Below are 22,457 nucleotides of genomic sequence, written 5' to 3' on the forward strand. Positions count from 1 at the left end.
GTTCTCGTTCCAGTCCTTTCCCAGTCAACAGACGTCGTCGTCGTGAACTTCGTCGTGGTTCTTAAGTTCCCTAATATTTAGAAGTCTTGAGACATAACGGTAAATGATTACACCATTTGTGGGTCATTTTGTGACAGTTAATGGTCGATAATATACAATGTGCTTAATTGTTGTTGCATCCAATGATAATGAGTCGTCTCAAGTTACCTTACCAGGCTTGTCGATCTGTGTACCTGTGCCGGTAATTCGAGGTCTTAAACGTTTTCTCACAATGTCTGAGGTCGCTGAGGATGAAGACGGCGTGGTCATCATTGAGTGTGTGGCAATTTTTTATGAAGAGGGCGAAGGAGGCGAACATTATCGCAACAAGAATAAGTTTAGATGTTGGGTTTCGAGAATTGAAAAACGCCTTGTAAAGTTAAAAGAGAAAATTTGGTAAGTTTGCCTCTTAACAGCGCGGCGTCATCCTCGGAGACCCAGGGGCTTCTGATTGGTGCCAGAAAAACACAAGTTTTCTGGCACCAATCAGAAGCCAAAACGGCGGCGACCGTTTGGAACTGGTCTGGTAAGACATTGTCCCCAGGGGCTCTTCTCGCCGTTCTTTACTTTTCTTCGTTCCATATATATATTTTCCGCCCGTTTAGACTTTCCCTCGTCCCCACTATCTGCCCCTGGGTCTCCGAGGATGGCGCGGCGTGTGATCTGACCCCTGAGAGACTGACGTGCTAGACTAGACTCACTTTATATCAAAACTCGCACTAGACGTGCGTGGAAAGGGTTTTGGTTGGTTTGTTTTTCGCGCTTTCAAGAGTTATTTTTATTGGAGTTAATTAGCTGTTGGGTCGAAATACCAAAAGGCTGAACGAATGTAGTTTACTTTTCAGTGAAAATTTGCGGAAAATTGCGAACTACCAAAATATTAAAAAAAACATGGACATCTGGTGCATAAATGCCTGAGATAATTAAACGCGCTAGATGGAAGCAACCATAAGTATGCGCAACCGATTATAAATGTGATTAAAATATGCGGTATCGGTATTTAGACGATTTTCGACGCGGTATTTCGGTATTTGCCATTTTTTCTTACGGTATTGCGGTATTGGGTACCCCCCAATGTCCCCCTCTATAAGCAAGCAGGCCTGAAAAAAGGTTATTTTTTACAATTATTCCTTGAGCCTGAATGGGCTCTGAGTCAATAGCCCATAATGCCGAAGGCCGAATGGGCTATTGACTCACAGGCTATGAGGGCGAGAGGAATAATTGTTTTAGTAAAATCCAACTAATTGGTCAAAAATATCGAGAATAAAAAATTTTTAGCTAGTTAAAACGTAGACTGTAAGCCTTTTTTGCCGCCAAAAAGCCCGCGGTTTTCGCTACTAGGGAAGGGGGCTGCAACATTATAGCCTAGTAGTAGCTCAACCAATCAGAACGCAGCGTTGATAATAGACCACTGGTTGGATTTTACTAAAAATGGATAACCCTATGGTATTTTGAAGGAAAGGAAAAAAACGGGGTATGTTAAGTTGAGACCAGGTTATATTTTCCCTCTTCCGCCGTCTTCACGCTCTTTCTCCCAAAACGAGGGGTCTGCTCTTTAAAACTCCCACAGTTAAAACTTAACTCATCACATGCCTACAAGAAGCGTCCATGTTCGACAAGAAAACGTTCAAAGTGCAATCAGGAGTGAAAAAAAGTAATGTGCAATAGTGTGAAAGTGTAGTTGTGTGATTTAATAGTTGTGTGTAGTGTTTTGGTCTTTGTATTGATTAGTCAATATTCTTTAAGAAATGTCAAAAATTTCGAGTGTGATAGCCGGAACTACTGCGCCGTAATTATCACGTACGGCGGCTTCAGCTGCTAACTCGTGTAAGAGCTCAGTAAACAACTGGCAAAGATCTCGGAAAGAACAGCACCTGAATCGCGACGGATTGAAAGTTCTTTGTCTTTTTCTGAAGGTAGGTATACTCATTGGTAATATTTAACGTTCCTTTTATTGTTTTATTTATAAAAGATTGTCGTAATGTATGCAGGTGATTCCTGTGGTTGTTATGTTGTAGTGACGTCGGTAATCACGAGATCTTAAGTGTAAGTCACGAGTTTCTGAGCGCCTTTGTTTGTGGTTGGTGTCTACCGCGACAAAGCGAAGTTGGAGTTCCCTCGGTCACGAGAACTAAGGAGAACAGAACTTTTTCATTGAATCTCTTCGTTTCTGTCTGTTGGCCGTTGAAAGCAGGGTTTTTTCAAGTAACCATCACTTAACTTAGGTAAGTTTTAAGCGCTTACAGGATTATCCAAGCTTATGCAACCAGACGGCTTTCTTGCTTGTGTGATGAATTAATTTCTGTTAAGTTCTGTTGTGAATGAAATATCTGCTGAAATTCCTGGTCGCAGTCTTTCAAGCGATTTTCTTTGTAAGAACACAGAGCACTACGATGTTATGACCACAATCTGCCAACTTTGATATGATTCATTTTTTTATTTATTTGAAATCAAATCTGCCGACGTTGTTTACAAAAACAACAAAAGACAACCTTATGTTTCATGATAAGTAAAAGCTAACTGATATTTGTAATAATGATTTTGGGAATCAGAGTATGTGATTTAGCACCTTCTCATACCGTAAAATTCCGAAAATAAGCCCCTCCGTGTATATATAAGCCCCTCCAAACATAAGCCCCCCAATCCGGTAACGCAAACAACCCTCCGTTAAATCACCCCTCCAAATATAAGCCACCGGGGGCTTGTACTTGGAAAATTGCGCTCAACTACAAAGTTAAACCAAGGAAAAACGGTAAATTTACTTCCAACTATAAGGCTAGCCCAATCGATTTTGAAACGCAAATTTCCCTCTGTAGATAAGCCCCTTCGAATATAAGCCCCTCCAAAAATAAGCCCCTCAAAAAGGGCCTTAGAAAAATATAAGCCCCAGGGCTTACTTTTGGAATTTTACGGTAATTTCATTACTGTGAACTTAGAGGCCAGCTTGGTCTCTCCCCACCGCGTGTCGCCTTTTCTCGCGTGGGGTGATTTTCACGTGCGCTCGCGTTTCGCACGCTCTACTATCTCTGAGGAAAAATGGGCGACTACTCGTAGTCTAGGTAGAGTTTAAATGCCAATTATTTTCTTTATTCAAAGCTTCATCTACTCATAATCATGGTCCAATTGACCCTAACACTGGTCGTCACTCTCTGCTGCTCCCTGGCAATGTCAAAACTTTTGATCAAAGATAATACGTGGCAGGCATGGAAAGGGTTCCACGACAAGAAATACGAATCTGATGACGAGGAGAGTTTACGTTACACCATCTGGAATGAGAATCGCAAAAGCATTGAAAGGCACAACTCGGATGAACACAGCACATTCCAGCTTGAAATGAATCACTTGGGGGATATGGTACCAAATAATTAATGTTAACATCTCTCTTTTTAAAACTGTGGAACCAATATTTTGTGACCATCTCTTCTGTTGGATCTGCGGTTATTATCAACCTCCTACATGTACATGTATATTATAGCCAAATTCGTTGTATCGCACTTCGAGTTTTGCAAACTTCGAAGGAATTTAGGGTTTTTCTGTTCTGTCAATCATCTTAGTGGACCTCTTCGGAAACACATGTTTACTTGTAATTGGTGCATTTCGATCCACTTTGTTTGTTTCTGTGTTTCAAGGTTCGCTGCTTGTGATTGCCTTGTTTCACACTGTTTCGGGCAATGATCGACTAGTTTTCTTCGAAGGTTTTTATGATCTTTCTTAATCTTGCCTCTTGCAAGAATAAAACAATGTCTGCCTCCTGCCCTCAACAAAAATTCCACTCATGATCGCGATTTCCTTCCCTATTCTTGATCAGTTTAGGGTCATTCTCAGTTTTGTTTAAGCTGAGCGAGTGTGTTGCTTTGTGATTTGCATTAACTCCACCCCCCACTCAAATGATTGACGGAACAGAAAAACCCATTCGAAGTTTGCAAACACTCAGCGTGATACAACAAATTTGGCTATAATATTTTATTATTGAACTCCTCAATGAGACTAATCTGGGCATGGCTAAGGCCTTAATTTAATCCCTAAGTGACCACACCCTACCTTGCAAGCAGATGCCTTGGAAGATTGAAGGGCCTCTGCTCACTTGGTTAACCACACCCCAACACAGCATGGCAGCAGCTTTTACACTCAACTCAAACTAATACCTCATGAGTAAAAAATATCACTGTTTGGTACAGAATATCCTTAGTGAGACCAAATTCTGTTATTTCTACCCCTAAGTGAGACAAAAAGCATGTCTGTCATTTTCATATGGGAGTCTTCCCCTCTCCCTCCCTGTAAGGTTGACCACACTCATGCAAGTGATATCAAATCTTGGCATTTTAGATGTGTAATCACAAGAGCGACCAACATGATTGATCAAGAATATTATTTGCTCTTTTAAAACAAATTATATCAATATACTTAATCAAGAACAAAGGTTGTGAGAGTATATAAAAATGATGACCTTAGGGATTTCAAATGCCTAAACTATTCCAGAAAGATAATGTCCGATATATGGAGATCAGCCCAGAGAATTTGTATTTAGATATTGAGGCTTAACCCTAATATCAAAATTCAAATCCCTATCATTTTCAATAGAAGTAGTGGGGAGAATTTGTCAAAGTATTAATTTATTAATTTATTTATTTAGTCACTCACAAAACCTTACACAACATGAACAAAAGGTGTTAATTAAATTATAAAACTAATGTGACAAGGAAGCCTAACGAAGCTTGAAGCTTATATTAATAGGTTTCCTTCAACTACCTAGTGAGCTAAGTTCATGGCTGAGTGCAGAGTGAGCAAGATCAGAAAATTAAACGACAGATCGGCTATCAGTGAGATAATTCTTTAAATTTTTTTTAAAAACAGATATAGAAGGAGAGCTAATTAGTGAAACAGGCAACGAATTCCAGATTTTAGGTCCTCGGTAAAGGAGGTGATCAGGTGATCAGGTGATCAGGTGATCATGTCCTCAATTCTCATGACCACTGTATTTTATAAAGCAGTGATATTACAAGGAGAAATTTGGCACTGATCACTCTTCTAAAGGGCTTTAAGGGTTATGCGGTTAGGTGAAAGGGTTAGTCAGTTTGTGTAATGACTTTTGTTTCTTTACTTACAGACTAGCAAAGAAGTTCATTTGATTTTAAATGGCTACAACAGACAGTACAAGAGTTCTAAAAATAAAAACTCAGAAGCATCGTCCTTCCTGCCTCCCAACAACATTGAACTTCCCAAAAATGTGGATTGGAGAGAGAAAGGTTATGTTACACCTGTGAAAAACCAAGGACAGTGTGGATCATGTTGGGCTTTTAGTACAGTAAGAAATCAACAGTTTTTTTAAGTCCCTTGTTGTTCATCATACATGTACTTCCTGTGTATCTTGAGCAGAAACTGTCTGCCTGGCCTCTGATTACACTGCACCCCTTCCATTTTAAGGCTGGTTTTCACTAGAGATGGAGTTTTGGAGCAAAAAAATTCAAAGAACTAACCTTACTTGAGATTGTGAAGTATACCTTTTTTAAGGTGCCTAAGATCTTGACATTACACTGTACTGTGCATATTTGTTTTCTTGGTGATTGGTTACGACTGTAGATACTGTATAGTCAGCTCTATCTTAATGGTCACCTTGGCAACTAAAACAGACACCTAGAGTTGGTCCCTTTACTGCCTTTATTTGATTTAAGGTGGAAGTCACTCTTCGGCAGATGTACATGTACTTGATACTGGTCCCGAAGCTTTCTGTTGTAGAAGGAATGAACTGTATTACATGTATTGCTTTCCATATTACAGTAAACAAGTGCTAATAAATTGTTGGTATTTTCATCTGGCAGACTGGATCACTGGAAGGCCAGCATTTCAAAAAAACAGGAAAACTAGTCTCCCTTAGTGAGCAAAACTTGGTTGACTGTTCTGAAAAGTTTGGAAATTATGGATGTGAGGGAGGTTTGATGACCAATGCCTTCAGGTATATCAAAGCAAACAAAGGAATTGACACTGAAAAAAGTTATCCCTATGTTGCTGAGGTGAGAGAACAAAATTTATTTCTCCTGTACTGTTTCTCATATGTATCTGCATTTTATACTGTATTGCAATGTATCAGTGTTCTTGGCTTCACCTGATGTGATGAAAATCCAATCAAATTGTCAATAATTACAAGGATTTGCACATTTTTAGCCTAATGGAGTTTCCCTAGTTCTCCAGACAGTTCTGAGAGGGGTTGTTAGAATCCTATCTACACATTAACACCTACACAAATAAATATTAAAGGTGCATTCCTTAGGACTTCTTCATAATCCTAAAGTGTACTCAATCTTGTCTTATTCAAATCTCCTGTAGGATGAGAAATGCCACTTTAATGCTTCATCTGTTGGTGCCGACGACACTGGTTATGTGAATATCACCTCTGGTGATGAAAAAGCTTTGAAAGTTGCTGTTGGTACAGTGGGACCCATCTCGGTGGCTATCGATGCTGGTCATCTCTCTTTTCAGTTCTATAAGAAGGGTGTTTACAAGGAGCCTGCTTGTAGCAGTACATTGCTGGATCATGGGGTGTTAGCTGTGGGTTATGGTACCACTGATGATGGTCAGGATTACTGGCTTGTCAAAAACAGGCAAGTTCCTCACTATCCTATCTCCACACATACTGTAGACTCCTGATTATAAGCCCTGGGCTTATAAAACTTTATAAGGAGTTTTAGGAGGCCTTTAAGCCCCAATATGCACATACAAATTCTCCAAACTGATCTCTATACATTTCCTTAAAGAATGAGTTGTGAGAATTTGATAAAAGATCACAGTATTTTCTCTTAGGTGATCATTTTATTAATTCTCATAACCTCATCTCATGATAATGTATGGGTATCATTAGGAGAAAATTGCTGTTGGTCACTATTGGGACTTAAAGGGTTAAACAGATATATTTTTTGCTTACAGGTAGATGGGCATATAAATGGGGGTGGGGTGGGAGGGGGGCGCAGAAGTGAGGGGATTATAATCAAAAGTTTGCAGTATTATATCATCATTATTTTATTACTCAAAAAATGTAAGTGACTGATTCCCGAGATCATTTGACATTATTTTACTGTACAGTGCAGTCATTTTGTCAGCCCAAAATAATAATTATTGACCTGCTCGTCACTAAAGTTCCCAGTAGCTGAATGGTTAGAGCATCTGAATAGTGTCTGGAAAGTTATGTGTTCAATTCCCATCTGAAACTCAGAATTGTTTTCCGTGTTCTTCTTTCCACACATGTCACTCTATTTATGTTATGTGAAAGTCTTTTAGGATTTTACACAAGGGACTACTGTACCATAATAATACTGTTTACCCAAAAGAGCCCAACCGTGAATGAATGCCATGCACCCTTATAAGCCAGACGTAGTTAGTCGATAAAAGTCTGTATTGGCAATCAAGTAATATCAACCATAATAATTGATTTAATCTGCCGATTACTATTGATTAATATCGGAAATCAACACCAATCAGAGTGTCACAGAAAAAATAACTTATTGATTATTATCGCTTAACAAAATAAATAAAGATTGATAGGAATCGACAGTAATCGATAAAAAAATCATCATTGATTTCTATCGGAAAATCATTGATATTAATCAAAGTCACTACTTTTTACTTCATTGATTTCTATCGATTGATATCGGAAATCAATATTCATCAATGATTGATATCGATTACTATCAATTAATATTGATTGTGTGAGTGCCACTTGTCTGGCTGCATCTTTGCACCAACAACCCAGCATTTTTTGGTTTTTTTTTTTTGTTGAAAGGCTGATGTTGTTTTTGTTACAATGTATTACCAGAGCTGTGAATAAGAGCTGTAACCAGTAAGAAACTGTTATGGCTGAGCTCACTTGATGTTGTGGGTGGTCAAAGCGGCAAAGTAAGAATGACATTTTAAATGTTGGGGCTGTCAATGATTCAAGTTGTACCTTAACTCAACACTAAAACAACAGAAAAAATAAAGGAGTTTGATTTTTCTTTCTTTCTAGTTGGGGTGCATCTTGGGGAGACAAAGGTTACATCATGATGGCCAGAAACAACAACAACATGTGCGGCATCGCAACTTCTGCAAGCTACCCACTGGTGTAAAAGTTGACAAACCATGACAGAAGTCATCAATGAGATTCCAAATGAAAGCAGAATTTTGTAAAGTTTGTCAAGTGTATAGTTGCAGCAATAAACATTGAGCAAAATATCTGATCTGTCTTCACGGTGAATTTTGTTTGATGACAAAGCACAAGTTTCAGCATTTTTAGCTCTTTTTATTTGATTGGACCAATAAGGTTTTTTTCAGCTAGTGAGTTAAGAGTAAAGTAGATTTATTTAAGTATAGATAGACATAAACCTTGTATTTGTAAAATAACATTGTTTTATTGTTGGCATTTTGTTGCATGGCTATTCAGGTCTTATGACAACTACTAGGAAAATAGTGGGAGTGAATTCAAAATCTGAAGTTATGACCTGTGAAATATTTTTTTGGGAGACTTTGGCAGAATTTGAATTTGTGGCTTTTGGATTGTGAGATACTTAAAGTGCATATGAAGTGCAAAAAATTGTTGTTAACCATGCCTCAGGTGCAAAATTACTAAAAACATATGTGAAACAAAACCATGTGAGCCTTTTTTTTCTGTCCTTGTAGCTCAAATTTTGGAAACCTGTCCCAAGACTTGTTGTTGTGATGACACTGTAAATGACTACGAGCCACAACATTTTTACTATGTCACAGCTATGAGCTGGCTGCAAGCAGTGTAGAGACACTTTCCAGCACAAAATTTGAACTTTCCAGGACTGATAGCTGCAGATTGAAATTGTTCTGTTTGGTAAAACCGACATATTGGAACTGAGAAAGTCATAAACTTTCAGACTACTTCATATGCACCTTAACCAGGCTGAGAAACAAAGATATCATGTATGACGGGAGCGATCCTGTGTATAGGACTCATATGTGAGGTATGGGGCAGGGAAGAAAGTTGCACATACACTGTATTGTTTTGTTCTACTATTACATGTGTATAAAGTTGTTTTATGTTTATATTTACATGTAAAAGACATTTAGACATTGTGGTGTTTTTTACAAGTTAAAATAAGTTAGCGGTATGTTCAATCAATAAAAACATTTTTCTGCTGTTAAACAGGATTCAAGTTTGATTATTTAAAAAGTGCACGCTACTGTGTGCTGGAGACCATTTTGTTATCATTTTTGAAGTGAATGTGTCACATCAAGATAAAAATTGATGTTGCCTGTGTATGTTCATTATCAGTCCAAAGGATTGAAAACATTTCTTAAAATCAAATGTCATAACAAGACTGTCACTCCATCTTAGATTTGTTATCACTCTTACAACAGACATGACATAGGCATTTACATGTCAACCTTATCACCATGACAACCAATGTAACTATAGTAACAAGGAAAGCCATGACATCAAGTAGGTAGTACTGGTACCAAGGGATGTTAAACACTTGAGGCCTAAGATGAGGAGCTCCATCATGTCTAAGTACATACTCTATCCAGTCACCAGTTGTCTGTAAGGGGGTACGTGGCCTGTCTTTCAATAAATGAGAAATCCGTACAGCCTCATTTTTAAACCTGAAACAAGTTTTAAAAGTTCTCAGCTGTAGATAAAATTATTAATGTACTTTATTTCGGCTCCATGTTTAACCAGCTACTTAGGCGACAAATTCAGGAAAGGCAATACCTCACCACCTTTTCCCTTTCCTGGAACAAGTGGTCTGCAGCAGAATTCTCCACTCTCTTTAACAGGTTTGAGACCATGCACATTTGCCAAGAAATAATTAATCTCAGCTCACTCCTAACTCTTGACCCAGCAGTTTTAAACTAAGGTTAACGCAAACAATTATCAAAAATCAAAAGTATTTTTTACCATGAACTGTGCAGACACAGGGTACCCATGGGCCAAGCTTCCTCCCTACATCCATCCTCTCTGCAGTCAGGGTTATACTTAGCCTATGGTAGTGCAGTCTAACTTGTTGTCTATTAGACACCTTTTATGGTACATTTCCCACTGGGAAAAGTGAGCTCTACTCTGAATGTGGGCACATCCACCACAGAATATGCAACAATTAAAAACAAAAACAACGTGTCAAAAATAATGTTTTCCAGTCTGTTAAGCAACATATTTACCTTGGTTCAGTGATGACTTTATTTATTTTCTTGAACAACTGTTCCGAATCAAAACTGTTGTGATCAACTTGCAGTCCCAGGCCAAAATAGTCCACCTTCCTTGCATTGAAAAACTGGTCTGCAAACAAAGGAAAAGCCACCACAGGAACCCCATGATATGCTGTCTCATACAGACTGTTGTGTCCTACATGGGAGACAAAAGCTTTGATGTTCTTGTGACCTAGAAGATCATTCTGTGGTAACCACTTCATTGCCTTGATGTTTGAGCTGAGAGATGCAGGGATGTAACCTGCAAATGAAATATTCAAGTCACGTTGCACAATTTGTGTGAACAAAATAAACAAAACTGATAGTAAATAGTTTATTGACATTTTATTGAGACAGGTTTTACAGACCACAGGCTGAGGGTAAAATGGGAAAGAGGTCCTTGAATTGCTAAGGCTCCTAAGTTTTAGGCAATAGACATCATTGTTGTTAGAGACCTTTAGATTCAAGGACGAGGACGAGTACAAGTACAAGTTAAAGTTTTTTCCCGTATTCTCTAACTATAGACTCCCCTGGAAAGCTTCATTTTACCATTTTTCACTAGACAAGTTAGCACTGTTACCTTAAGTGAAGGAGGGTTCACCTTCTCCCGGTTGCAAAATGATAAAACTTCTAACAATTCATAACTTGTTTCCGCCACTTCAACATTCCCGCTAAAACTTGTAGTAGAGTTATGACGGCTGCCGCGTTTTCCCGCCAAAATGATGCTGGTTAACACGGAAAGGGCGGGGGGGGGGGGGGGGGGGGATGGGGCAATGCCACTCCTAAGGTATCATTTATTAGGAATTGTTCAAAGGATTCGTGATTACATTTCGGGAAAAGGGTAGGGATTTTCCATTGCTATCATGTAAATGTTATGCTGCAGCTAGGGTGGCAGGATCTTTCTTTGGACAGATAGCACAGCACTTGGGGCCAAAGAGGGTAGCAAGTGGGTAAACACTAACCTTTAAGCCTCCAAACAACTCTTTGTTTTAGTTTTCCAAATGCTTCTGCCAACTTGTCCACTTTTTCTTTTGCAAGGGAAGCAACATTACTCCCAAATGAAACAAGGATGAAACCATGATCTGACCCACTGACAAATTCTTCCAACTCAGGGGACAGAGGCTTAGCTTCTTTAAAGTTAAGCTGTCCCACCATAATATTCCCTGTAAAAGAGATAAAACTTACCAGTAATATTTACATCACAAAGAATACGTCAGATAGTCATGAATGATTTAGCTTGATCCCCAGTTACAATGCAGTACATTAATGAAAGACTCCTAAGCCTAATTTGTGGTTAACTTCTTTGGAACTGAATTAATGATTATTAAATAGCCACCCTTTTTTAATTTCAAAACATATTATAAGAGTTTTCACTGCAAGTTTATTTACTGAAAAGATGGAGAAAAAGCAAATTCACGGGAGAGAGGGAAGGGAGAATTCCCCTATACTCCCCATTCTTCGAAAAACTAAAAACATGCTAAGATTCTCCTGGTGCACCTCAATGGAAATATATCCTTGTAAAAAATGTAAAAGCACATTGATTACTCCTCTAATGCACATGTATACAAAGGAGATTCGTCAGTAACTTATGGTCCTGAGGCTGCTGTTCACAACATAGTGAATTGACTGTCTTTTGTTGGGATTAAATGGGCTTTGTTAAGCTCTTACCTGGCAATAGTGGTTGTGGATACTCCAATGCAAAATCTGCAGTTATTAACACTAGTTCGGCCTTTCCTGTGGCCTCTTGGAAGCTTATCTCAGGTCTGATATTATACTTGGCCTTCAGATCATTCATGGTCTTTGACATTATCTCCATTAATATTCTAGTAGCAACATAGGACCCCACGTTAACAACCCGCTGCAAAAATGTCATTTTATCAGTATATCCAGGCATTATTTGAGGAATATACGACAATGGCAGTGGTGTTTTATGGTACACAACAAATGGAGCATTAGGAGGTGCTGGTAAAATCTCGACCCTCTTAATGTCCAAGTACTCTGCCAGCAACACAGAGCAGGATGCCCCAGCATCATGGATAATCAAATCATGACCTCTCAGGCTCTCGAGAAAATCAGTGCTATTGAGCAATGTGTTGCATACCACCCTGCGCATTTCATCCATCTGCATCATGACTTCAAAAGACATGCCTTTTTCTATGATAACTTTTGCAACTGACTCTGCTGTTGTTCCAGTAGCATATGGCACTTGGAACACCTTGTGTGAGATTCTTTCACTGGGTTTAATTTCTGTAGCAGAGGCTGCCACCAAGGTCACCTAGTAGGCATGAAAATGTCTCAGTTAAAAAAAGCTTAGCTCCTTCCCCAAGGGGAATTGTAGGGACACTTGTTGGAAAATTGGAGTTAATCCTAGCAGCACGGGAAGAGGAGGGGAAGCATTCTCTCTTAGGTCCTAAAAGCCTCTCCATTTCATATCCACACACAATTTTTCCCATGCTCCACTCTCTGAATGCCTCAAAAAGTCTATTCCGAGGGGGACTTTGAGAGTAATTTCTGAGGGGGTGAGTGTGTCAGCACCATTGATCTTTGAAATATTTTTGAAGACAATGAGAAGAAAATTCCTATAGTTAGGGGGGAACCTGTATCTGTGCTTTTGATCTCTTTTTCTAAGGGGATAAATATCACCTTGCCTCATCTATAAGAAAGAGCAGTATGGCTATCAAATAGAAGTAGCCTTGGTCCTGCAGGCCTCAGTTTTTACGGAGACTTTTCTCATTCAATACAACCATCAACCATCAACTTAAAACATCTAGTTGACACTTGTGCAGATTTGACTACCTAAATGAACAGGAGAAAGCAGTGGGTATTGATGGCCTACCCACATCCCGATGAGATTGACTTTAGGAAGGGACCATTACAAAACTTGTAGGGGGACAGGCTTTGTACATAAAAATATTCACACAAAGGAAAATTTAAAAAAAAATTCATGCTTGCCAAGTAACCCCAAATTATTGTATTCATTAACTGGCCTACAAATAATCATACATGGGAAACAATCACGAAGGCAAAATTGCACCCCCACCTCCCCCCCCCCCCCAACAACCTTTCTAATGCAATGGTCCATCCGGTGGGGTTCGAGTTGCAGGACCCTTTGTCGATGTCACACCTAAAAATAATTAAATCCCCACCATATTTTGGTGGAAAGCTCTCATTTATTTTCTTGTTAACGTTTTATCATCAGTTTCCCTTTTGCTTTTTGATAAACAATTGAAATATTGAAGTCACCCTGCGTGGGATTTGCGAAGAACAGTACGCACGCGTCTAGCCTGCGCCCCCGAAAAATTACTAGCGTGCAGCTGATGACAGTGCGGGGTAGTTCATCAGTGCGAGTATATCTCTTAATGATGGCAATATGTTTGGAAAACACATGACAAAAAACAGTTTTAGATGAACGTGTAATTTCTGAGCGAGTTACATAAGCTTAATTACGGTTCGAGTCTAATAAAATTATTAGCACCTCATGACCCCGGGCGGCTAATTCTTCCATGACGTTCCTGATCACCATGTAATGAGACCCTCCAACTGCACTGCCTCCTAAAATTTTGGCTGAAGATGAAGATTCAGCCAAGAAAAGCAAGATAATCCAAGAAAGCCACAACATTTTTGCTTCGTCAAAACAGACCTGTCCTTCGTCACGCAAACTAGCCCATTATCTGCAAGCTCAGCAATCAAGAGGTGAAGAGCTAGCCTGGGAACGATTATAATTCTGCCGCACCAGCGCTGCATCATCGGGGGGGGGAAGAGGTGGGACAAGCGCGGGGGAAGTATCGGGAACTGCTCTGCTCCGAAATCGCTTTTTTTTCTGTTTTAATATTATAACAGTTCATTTGTGTCAATGAAACAGTAGAATGTGATGACAGAAAAAGGCAAGGCTGATTTGAAAGTTGGGAATGTTGAGAAAACGCGAACGCGAAATTAAATGAACATTGTTTTTGCATCCCACTAAACAACTCCCATTTCACCTTGCTCCTGCAGCAGATTCAAGAACAGAACAGGTAAGTTTTTATCTCTCATTTAATTTCCATTTGCAGTTTACAAATAGGAGTAAGGGGTTCCAATGGTTATATATCAAAAAAGGCTGATAAATATATTTCATACACAACAGACACCTAGAGCCGCTGTTCTTCATACACTTTTCTTTTGACTTTTTTGACAAACTGTCTTAGGACAGCTGAAACTTTAAATTATTATAATATAGCAAGGCTTCTCTAAAAAACTAAAAAAAACACATTATATATAGTTTTTCTCCAGTGTAAATCATCCATAAAAATGCATAAAAAAGAAACATTATTAATCAACATTTACCAAGCAAGAAAATTACGGTACAAATGAATAGCTACTGCACAAAGACACAAGGAATTCTTGATTAAAAAATTAAGATTTTTTAAGTAAGTTCATTCTTTTCATTTATAATAATTATTTTGTTCACCATATTCTCCACCTTGCTGAAGAAAGATAACAATTGGCAGTTAAAGGAAAAAAGAAATCTACAGTTAAACTACCGACTGGCCGCCTGCTAATCTTGGGAACCCTGTGCATACATACTACTTAAGATTTCCTGTGCATAAGAGAACTTTCTCACCATGGCAACAAATAAAACCATGAGTTTAATAAACATATTTTAAAATTGTCTATTCTACTTTAGATTTGCTATCCCTTTTTTGACAACACAGCCTGCATAGGAAGCGACATGCCATACAGACTACATAAACAACCAGTGTAACTATGGCAACAAGGAACGCTATGACATCAAGTAGGTAGTACTGATACCAAGGGATGTTAAACACTTGAGCTCTGAGATGTGTAGCTCCACCATGTCTGATCACATACTCTATCCAATCACCAGCTGTCTCTAATGGTGTCCTTGGTCTATCTTTAAGGAGCCGAGATATTCTTGTAGCCTCAGTTTTAAACCTGCAAATAAGAGCTCATGTTAGATGTCACCTAGAGCCACTTCAATGTGTTCATTTTTACATATTTCTTCCTTGTCCCTCTTCCTCAACTGATCTTGAATAAGTGTGTATCGTTTCTCATAATTTTTTATCTTGGTCTATTATTTTCCATCAATGTCTATAATTTTCAATGTGACAGTGTTGGTGGTGACCATAGCTGCTAACTGGGTGATCAGTAAATACTCAAGCATTCTTCTTGTAAACATGACGGTATAGTTAACTGTCTCTAAGACAGACACGTTTCGGATCTGCACTAAGTGTCTGTCTAAGAGTGATGTCCATCTATTTCCGTGTCAAAAGGAGTAACAATTAAAGGCAGGGACCAACTCTAGGTGTCCGCTTTAGCAAGGTGTCCATCTTTAAGTGAAGTCTGTTAACCCTTTAAGTCCTACTATCTACATACAAATTCTCCAAACTTATCTCCATACATTTCCTTTAAGAATTACTTGAGAGAATTTGATAAATTATCATGGTCTTTGGTGATCATTTGATTAATTCTCAAACTTTATCTCCTGACAATGTATGGATATATTAGGAGAAAATTGTTGTTGGTCACTATTGGCACTTAAAGGGTTAAGAGGAGTCAACTGTACTTGCTCCCAATCTCATCGTGTTGTTGATGAATTAATGAAAGAAGGAGCTAAACCCGCCACAAATGCCTTCAACAATCAAATAATCTGACCTTTGCCAGTTTTTACGGTTAAACAACAACAACAACCTTTATTTGCTTCACATAAATATATAAGATAGTGCTGAAGTACAAAGTAGAAAGAACACTAATCAAGGTAGGTCACGCATAGATCAAACATTAGTTTACATTATTTACATATAATCACATACATATAGATAAGTTAACGGAAGGTTGGAAGAGAAAAATGGAAGGAAGGTTTGAATAGCTGTAGTGCGGCCTTACCTTGGGTCACTGATAACATGTTTTATTTCCCTAACCAAGTTTTCCACCTCAAAATTATTGTGATTCACGGATACTCCCAGTCCAAAATGTTCAACTTTTTTTGCGTTAAAAAACTGGTCTGCAAACAAAGGAAATGCTACCACAGGAACCCCATGATAGGCAGACTCATAAAGACTATTGTGTCCAACATGAGATACAAATGCCTTAATGTTCTTGTGACCCAGAAGATCATTCTGAGGTAACCACTCCAGTGCTTTGATGTTTGGGCTCAGAGACGAGGGAATGTAACCTATAAACGAAAAAGACAAACTTACATAATATTAAATACAGCTTGAAAAAACAGGAAATTTTTAAATACAGAAAAAGGGTTTGTTTAATCTTGATCAGGAAAAAAAAATGGAATCTCACTACTTTTCGTAGAATCTCCCGATTTTTTCATAAGTCTCCAGATCTTCCTTAGTCAGGGGTTGGCAGGTCTAAATAAGGCATCAAGGGACTTTTGATCTAATATAAAATTCTCACTATGATTCACAAGCACATATACACAGCAAACTGGAGGTAAAATCAAGCAGTTACTCAGATGTCACTCAGAGGCTTTATTCAGATCATTATACGTTTCTGGGAAACTGCTCGCCTACCCCTCCTCTAAGCCAACATTTTGCCCTAAGTGAGAAGCAAGTGTTAATGTTGGGTAAGGGGAGGGATAGGTGGGCAGTTTCCCAGAAACATATAATGATCCCTCTATTCCAGGCACTGTGTCCTTCATTTAAACACATTTGATGTCTCACCCTTCAGTTTCCACACAACATTCTGTTGAAGTTTTCCAAATGCAGCAGCCAACAGATCTACCTTTTTCTTTGACAGGAATGCCACATTAGTTCCAAATGAAACAACAATAAAACCATGTATTGACTTGTTGACAAACTCTTCCAGCTCAGGGGAAAGCGGCCTTGGATTTTTTACATTTAGCTGTCCTACCATAATGTTGCCTGCAAGTTGAAATCAGGTATTGCATTAAATAATATTTCTACTTTCATATGGTAAAAATATTAGTAATCAAGTTGAAAAACTTTAAAAAAAGCAGATACCTCAGTGTCTCAAGTCCTGAACTCATTAAAAGTTTTCAGATCAGGATCATATCTAAAATCTTCAGTGGGTGGGCTCTTTTCCGGGGGGGGACTCTGGCCGGGGGGGGAAGGCTCTTGCCGAGGTCCAACCTCTTACCCTTTTATATACATGTACCATTTTTGACAGAGAAGGTTCCCCTTTTGTCACCTTCTATTTGCAATTGGTACCCTTTTCACATACCTAGTTTAGAACTTTGTATCCCTTTTAACTGCTACAAATGCACTTGTCTTTTTACAAAAGAATACACAAAACCAGAATGTTTTCTTTACTCTTCCATAGCCATTAAATGCATCTGTTAGACCTTTTGGACCTTGGCAAAAATGACAGATTTCCCTTGTAACCTTTCATATACTTGAAGCCTGAAAAAAAGGTACCCCTTTCAGGCAGAGCCTCTCCCATATACTAGGCCATTATAGTAAGTACCCTCCACCCTCAGGGGAACTCATTCATACACATCCCTCACTCTGAATAATTTTAGTTCAGTAGTTTTCTTTTAGGTTATTAGCCAGGAAAATGTAAAAAAACTTTAAAAGGGGTTTCTTATCACTTCATACCAGGCAATAAAGGCTGTGGATATTCCAGAGCAAAATCTGAAGTCATTAGCAGCAATTCTGCTTCGCCAGCAGCCTCTAGAAAGCTCTTCCCAGGTGTAATGTTATACTTCATCTTTGTGCTATCCATATTGCTGTACACAACTAGACTCATCATGAACTGACCGAGGACATACATTATTAAGTTTAAAACTCGCTGCGTAAATGTCATTTTATCGGTACAGGGCTCTCCAGGAAAAGGTATTGGAATGTATGAAACAGGCATAGGTACCAAATGTTTCGCCAGTGGTGGACCATTTGGAGATAATGCTGCAATTTCAACTCTTTTCAAGCCTAAATACTCAGCAAGCAACACGTAACAATTTGCGATGTTATCATAAATTAATAAATCAAACCCTTTGAGGCTGTTAACAAACTCTGTGTCATTCAGTAAACATTCACAAGATATGCGATCAATTTCACTTAACGACTTGAAAGTGTCCCACGACAGAGATCCATTTTCAATCATTTCTTTTGCAAATGTCTCCAAAATTGTTCCCTCCTTAAAAGGCACTTGAAAAATCTTGTGAGAGAATTTCTCACTTGGTTTTACTTTCTGAGCAGATGAAATAACCAAGGTGACCTGTTGAGCATTAAATGAAAACAAAATTATGTTTGAAAAAGCCAAGGTATAAAATGAAAGTATTATCTTTTATACTTAGTGGTTTCTAATATTTTCCTCCTTGATTACAAAAACAGGATTGTGTGCTAGGATTTGAGTACATGCCATGCCATGGCATGTTAAAGAAGCTATTGTTTCATTAGCCAATCGGGTCGATTGAGTCTATATTTGCTAACCAGAACACCTGGCCAGAACAAAATAAGGGAGTGGCCCTCATCCCCCACCCCCATGAGATTGGTCCCTTGTAGTTGGAGCTACTATAGTTTCTGTGGCTAATGACATTGTTTCTTTCTCTCAAGGCGTGCAAGCTATTCAGTTGGGACCTTAAGAGACAGGCTAGCCACCGTATCGGTCTGCCCGCTCGTCGAGACACTATAGCATTTCTTTTAAAAATAGTGGCAAAGGTCAGCACCTTTGGCTAAGTAACTACTACCACATGTTCATCCTTTTCCTACTGGATTGCTAGCCCACCCACGTGTAGAAAACCAAGCCCTACACCTCTTTATAAGAGGCATTTTCAGACCTTTTTTGTCAAGCTAATTGAGCATAAGCAGATTATACCTCGTGCCCTCGCCTGGCCAACTCCTCCACTACGTTTCTTATCATCATATAATGAGATCCTCCAACTGCACTGCCTCCTATAATCTTAGCTGAAGATGAAGATTCAGCGAGGAAAAGCAGGATTATCCAACAAAGCCCGGACATATTTGGTAACAAAAATTGTGCAAAGATGGTCAGCTCGTCACCAGGTTATGTACTAGTTTGCAAGCGAGGTTCAATATCGCGTGACTTTGAGGGCACAACCCAGCTGAGTTGAAATAGACATCCAAAATAAAAATCAAATTGAAATCAAATGGCTGCTTCAGTTTTACGAGTTTATGCAGCAACTGACTTCTGAGCTCCATACTTACTAACTTACTACTTTATCTTTCTGAATAGTTGACCAAAGTTTGGAAAATCTGTCGGCCGCCATGTGAGGTGGCAGGTCTCGCAGCCTCAGAATCTCTATAAATGATTGAGTGACCTGACTCTCGTTACAGTTCAACTACGCTATTTGAAAAAGGAATTTTTGTACTTTTTTTTCCATGCGCTCTAAAATGCTTTTCATAAAGGCGGCGTTTGGTTTTGTGTGCGTGATTTAGTTGCGTGACATGTTTTATTTTCAAGCGTGTTGCATGCGTGGGAGGCTTCATCATTCACAAGTATAAAATGGCGGCGTCGTTTATATTTTGCATACTCTTGTCTTTTTATTGTCTTGACTCTGTTTTGAGTGCAAAAATCGTGGGTTTCAGCAGCATGGCAGCAGGATCTCATTACTTTATCATCAGGAAAACAATGGAAGAATTATCCTCTCGAGGACACGAGGTAAATTTTCACGTGAAATATCGTGAACTTCCATTGGAACCTTCCTGACCTGATCTCATTTCTACGACCATTTACAAAAGTCTCGGGGCCTTTTTTTTTGTCAGCAAAATATTCTAAAGCCTGTTCCAAGCTGACGTTTCTCTGCATCTCCACGCTTTTGAGCACTTGCTGTTTGTCATTTATTATTATTATTTATCAAAATCGACAGTACTATAAATGGGACACGTTATTGTTCCAGGCGTCCAAGATAGTAGAGCGCGGCGTTCAGATGATGTGGAGCTAGTTAAATCATAGGCAGGGAAAACCGTGCTTTACTATCCGAACCCGAGACCTGAACGCCTGGAACGGGTTATGACCAACGTCTGAAGCATATAACCCTATGTTTCTGACAATGCGGCTTTTGAATAGCTGGACCCATATTCCCAGTCAAGTTCCCTCTCTCCAGTCCCAGGCTCCGGCCTTTTACGGTTCAAGGCCGTGCACATGCTCGGGGCATTTGAGTGAGGCGGGAAAAGTCAGGCGAGAGCCGCACGCGAAAGGTTCGCTTGCCATAGTGCTTGCTCGCAGGCTATAAACAATCGGTCAAACACCTATTGAAGAAACCGAAATAAATTTCCAGAAAAATAAAGAAAAAAAAAAGCAAAAAAAACCAGCAACAAATAAAACAAGCAAAAAACCAAAACAAATAAAAAAGACAAACAAAAAAAATACTCTTCCCGCTCCACTTCATATTTTGGAGCCACCTCAAGTTAATTTTTGTCATTTGTTATTTATTTATTTATTATTTATTTTTGTTATTTTTATTTTTTTTATTACTTGATTCCCTTGGGATGCGTCTTTGTACTTGGAGTTTAAATTTCAAAGGCATCGTTGCTGAAAAATCTGATCGAGACACGTTAAGCCAACACCCACGTTAGGAGAGAGAGCAGTTCTACATCTACATTGACTACTTCAGAGCTCTTATAGTAAGTTCTCTTTTGTTTCACAGGTGGCATTGATTGTGTCCTCCGACGTTAAGATCAGCTCCAACGAAAAACTCCCGCATTTTATTTACAAAGTTCCATATCAACCCGGATTCTCGGAGGAGCTGCTTGTCAAACCAGCAATTGACGGAAACCAGCTAAAGGGGATGTGGGCGTTGGCTCAAGTAGAACAAGTTATGTGTGAATGCCTTTTGAATGACACTAAGCTACTACAAGAACTGAAGGATTTTGACTTGCTAGTTTATGAAGGAGCAGCTCTCTGTGCTGTTTTGCTAGGTGAACATCTCGAGATTCCAAGGGTGGTTATCGCCCCTGGACCACCAAATGCAGCTTTTGCTCCCTTTCATATGATTCCGACCCCTGTGTCGTACGTTCCTCAACAGCTGACTGGGTTCTCGTGTAATATGACGTTTACAGAACGTGTTATAAACCTTGGAGTTTATTTTGCTGGACAGCTTCTCCTGAAAATGATGTTTTCACAATCCGTGATTCCTCTGAAGACCAAGTTTCATATCAAACCAGAGATCAGCTACGAGGAAGCAGTGACGAATGTCGAGCTTGTCATAATACTGGCAGATTTTGCTCTAGAATTTCCACAACCTCTCTTACCAGGTATAGCTATAAAGATTCTGGAACGTAACAAATTTATGTAGAATTGTCATTTGGCAATCAAGGCTATGTTTACTGTATATATACCGAATAGCTTTTCGTGACGCCACGAAAAGCTATCCGGAAGAAAAACTATCCAGGACGGTATGAACGGCAGCAGTCCTTGGTATACTAAATTCCGGTCGGCACTCCTGCATACAGTCGAACCTTCCGTTAACGACCACCCAAAATGCAAAGACTGAGTGGTCGCTTACAGGAGGTGGTCGTTTACAGGGATTGAACCACAGGGGGTCTCATCCGAGAAGAAGTCCAAGCACATCTACTTTATGAAAGATGATTTATTTAAAGTCATGTCCAAGTTAGGGTATGTGCTGTTCTAAGTTGTCACTAAAGATATTGGTATATTCTAAGTATCATAGTGCACACAGCGAAAATAGAGATCAGAGAATGCGTCAAGTGGTCGCTTACAAGATGTTAAAAACAACGAAAATCATTAACCTTCAGGCCCAAAAAGTGGTCGCGGTCGCTTACAGGAGATGGTCGTTTACTAGAGGTTCCAACTGTAAGGCTTTGACTGGGAAAGTTTTGGTGTTTTGGATCGGCGGTCGCTTATGAGAGGTGGTCGCACATGGAGGTTCGACTTTATTTAATTCCGTCTCAGTAGGTTCTAGTCCTCGCTCCTAATTTTTTACTTCCGCGATCGCGCGACGGGCGGAATAGATGTTCACACTGCACCAAAGTACGGCAGAAAACCAATCCGATATTCAAGAGCGGCGTTGCGCAGCTTCGCCATGTCCCAGAAATCGCGCCGCCACAAACGTTCTTGTGTGTGAAAAAAGTGCTTGACGACAAAGTAGGGGTACAGTTAAGAGGGAAATTCACGGCTCCTTCTCTTCGCACTCCCCCTCCCTTCTAAGCTCGCCGGGGATTCTATTCAGTGGCGGATCCGGAGGGAGGCCCGGGGGACCGGCTCCCCTTATCTAAGGATCTAGATGACCGGACCCCCCTATCTCAAGGATCTGGATCCGGCAAGGCTATTAACTCTAGCCTGACTAGGGA

The 22,457-nt window shown here is 39.4% G+C and overlaps 4 protein-coding genes across 7 annotated transcripts in view; 2 read left to right on the plus strand and 2 right to left on the minus strand.

Annotated features, from left to right (window-relative positions):
* Positions 1-1,854: 1,854 nt before the first annotated feature.
* LOC140923875 (procathepsin L-like) lies at positions 1,855-9,178 on the plus strand. Of its 2 annotated transcripts, none has more exons than XM_073373888.1 (6): positions 1,855-1,955; positions 3,136-3,393; positions 5,147-5,344; positions 5,859-6,050; positions 6,364-6,638; positions 8,036-9,178. In XM_073373888.1, the coding sequence occupies exons 2-6, from the start codon at positions 3,154-3,156 to the stop codon at positions 8,133-8,135; spliced, it is 1,005 nt and encodes a 334-aa protein (XP_073229989.1). In that variant the 5' UTR covers positions 1,855-1,955; positions 3,136-3,153; the 3' UTR covers positions 8,136-9,178. The 2 variants fall into 2 exon arrangements, with proteins under 2 accessions (XP_073229989.1, XP_073229988.1); XM_073373887.1 differs by lacking the exon at positions 1,855-1,955 and adding an exon at positions 2,105-2,264.
* LOC140923874 (UDP-glucuronosyltransferase 1A1-like) lies at positions 8,411-13,885 on the minus strand. The gene is made up of 5 exons (XM_073373886.1): positions 13,694-13,885; positions 11,887-12,493; positions 11,181-11,381; positions 10,192-10,480; positions 8,411-9,636 (listed from the first exon to the last, which is right to left on the minus strand). Exons 1-5 carry the CDS (start codon positions 13,835-13,837, stop codon positions 9,357-9,359), a joined length of 1,521 nt encoding a protein of 506 aa, XP_073229987.1. The 5' UTR covers positions 13,838-13,885; the 3' UTR covers positions 8,411-9,356.
* A 446-nt stretch (positions 13,886-14,331) lies between these two features.
* LOC140924395 (UDP-glucuronosyltransferase 1A1-like) lies at positions 14,332-19,232 on the minus strand. The gene is made up of 5 exons (XM_073374425.1): positions 19,003-19,232; positions 17,784-18,402; positions 16,890-17,090; positions 16,102-16,390; positions 14,332-15,150 (listed from the first exon to the last, which is right to left on the minus strand). Exons 1-5 carry the CDS (start codon positions 19,144-19,146, stop codon positions 14,868-14,870), a joined length of 1,536 nt encoding a protein of 511 aa, XP_073230526.1. The 5' UTR covers positions 19,147-19,232; the 3' UTR covers positions 14,332-14,867.
* LOC140924397 (UDP-glucuronosyltransferase 1A6-like) overlaps positions 14,880-22,457 on the plus strand; it is a 15,410-nt gene continuing 7,832 nt past the window's right edge. The window contains exons 1-2 of one of the 3 annotated variants that reach the window (XM_073374428.1): positions 14,880-14,989; positions 20,795-21,401. In XM_073374428.1, coding sequence (XP_073230529.1) covers positions 20,936-21,401 — 466 coding nt within the window. In that variant the 5' untranslated portion in view covers positions 14,880-14,989; positions 20,795-20,935. Of the gene's footprint in view, positions 14,990-19,662; positions 19,807-20,794; positions 21,402-22,457 lie in introns of those variants that run through there. The other 2 variants (XM_073374426.1, XM_073374431.1) reach the window with 2 other exon arrangements.

Source organism: Porites lutea, chromosome 14, assembly GCF_958299795.1.
Source record: "Porites lutea chromosome 14, jaPorLute2.1, whole genome shotgun sequence".
Classification (NCBI taxonomy): Eukaryota; Metazoa; Cnidaria; class Anthozoa; order Scleractinia; family Poritidae; genus Porites; species Porites lutea.

Bases quoted from the DNA above. Each gene is read 5' to 3' on its own strand.
- LOC140923875 (XM_073373888.1), top strand. From the start codon at position 3,154: ATGGTCCAATTGACCCTAACACTGGTCGTCACTCTCTGCTGCTCCCTG. The intron at 5,345-5,858 runs GTAAGAAATCAA...TTCATCTGGCAG, and splicing joins CATGTTGGGCTTTTAGTACA to ACTGGATCACTGGAAGGCCA. The intron at 6,051-6,363 runs GTGAGAGAACAA...AATCTCCTGTAG, and splicing joins GTTATCCCTATGTTGCTGAG to GATGAGAAATGCCACTTTAA.
- LOC140924395 (XM_073374425.1), bottom strand. From the start codon at position 19,146: ATGTCCGGGCTTTGTTGGATAATCCTGCTTTTCCTCGCTGAATCTTCA. The intron at 17,091-17,783 runs GTATGAAGTGAT...TTCAACTTGCAG, and splicing joins TCCACAGCCTTTATTGCCTG to GCAACATTATGGTAGGACAG. The intron at 16,391-16,889 runs GTGAGACATCAA...TTTCGTTTATAG, and splicing joins TGTTGTGTGGAAACTGAAGG to GTTACATTCCCTCGTCTCTG.
- LOC140923874 (XM_073373886.1), bottom strand. From the start codon at position 13,837: ATGTTGTGGCTTTCTTGGATTATCTTGCTTTTCTTGGCTGAATCTTCA. The intron at 12,494-13,693 runs GTGCTAATAATT...CATGCCTACTAG, and splicing joins TAGCCGCCCGGGGTCATGAG to GTGACCTTGGTGGCAGCCTC. The intron at 11,382-11,886 runs GTAAGAGCTTAA...TCTCTTTTACAG, and splicing joins TCCACAACCACTATTGCCAG to GGAATATTATGGTGGGACAG.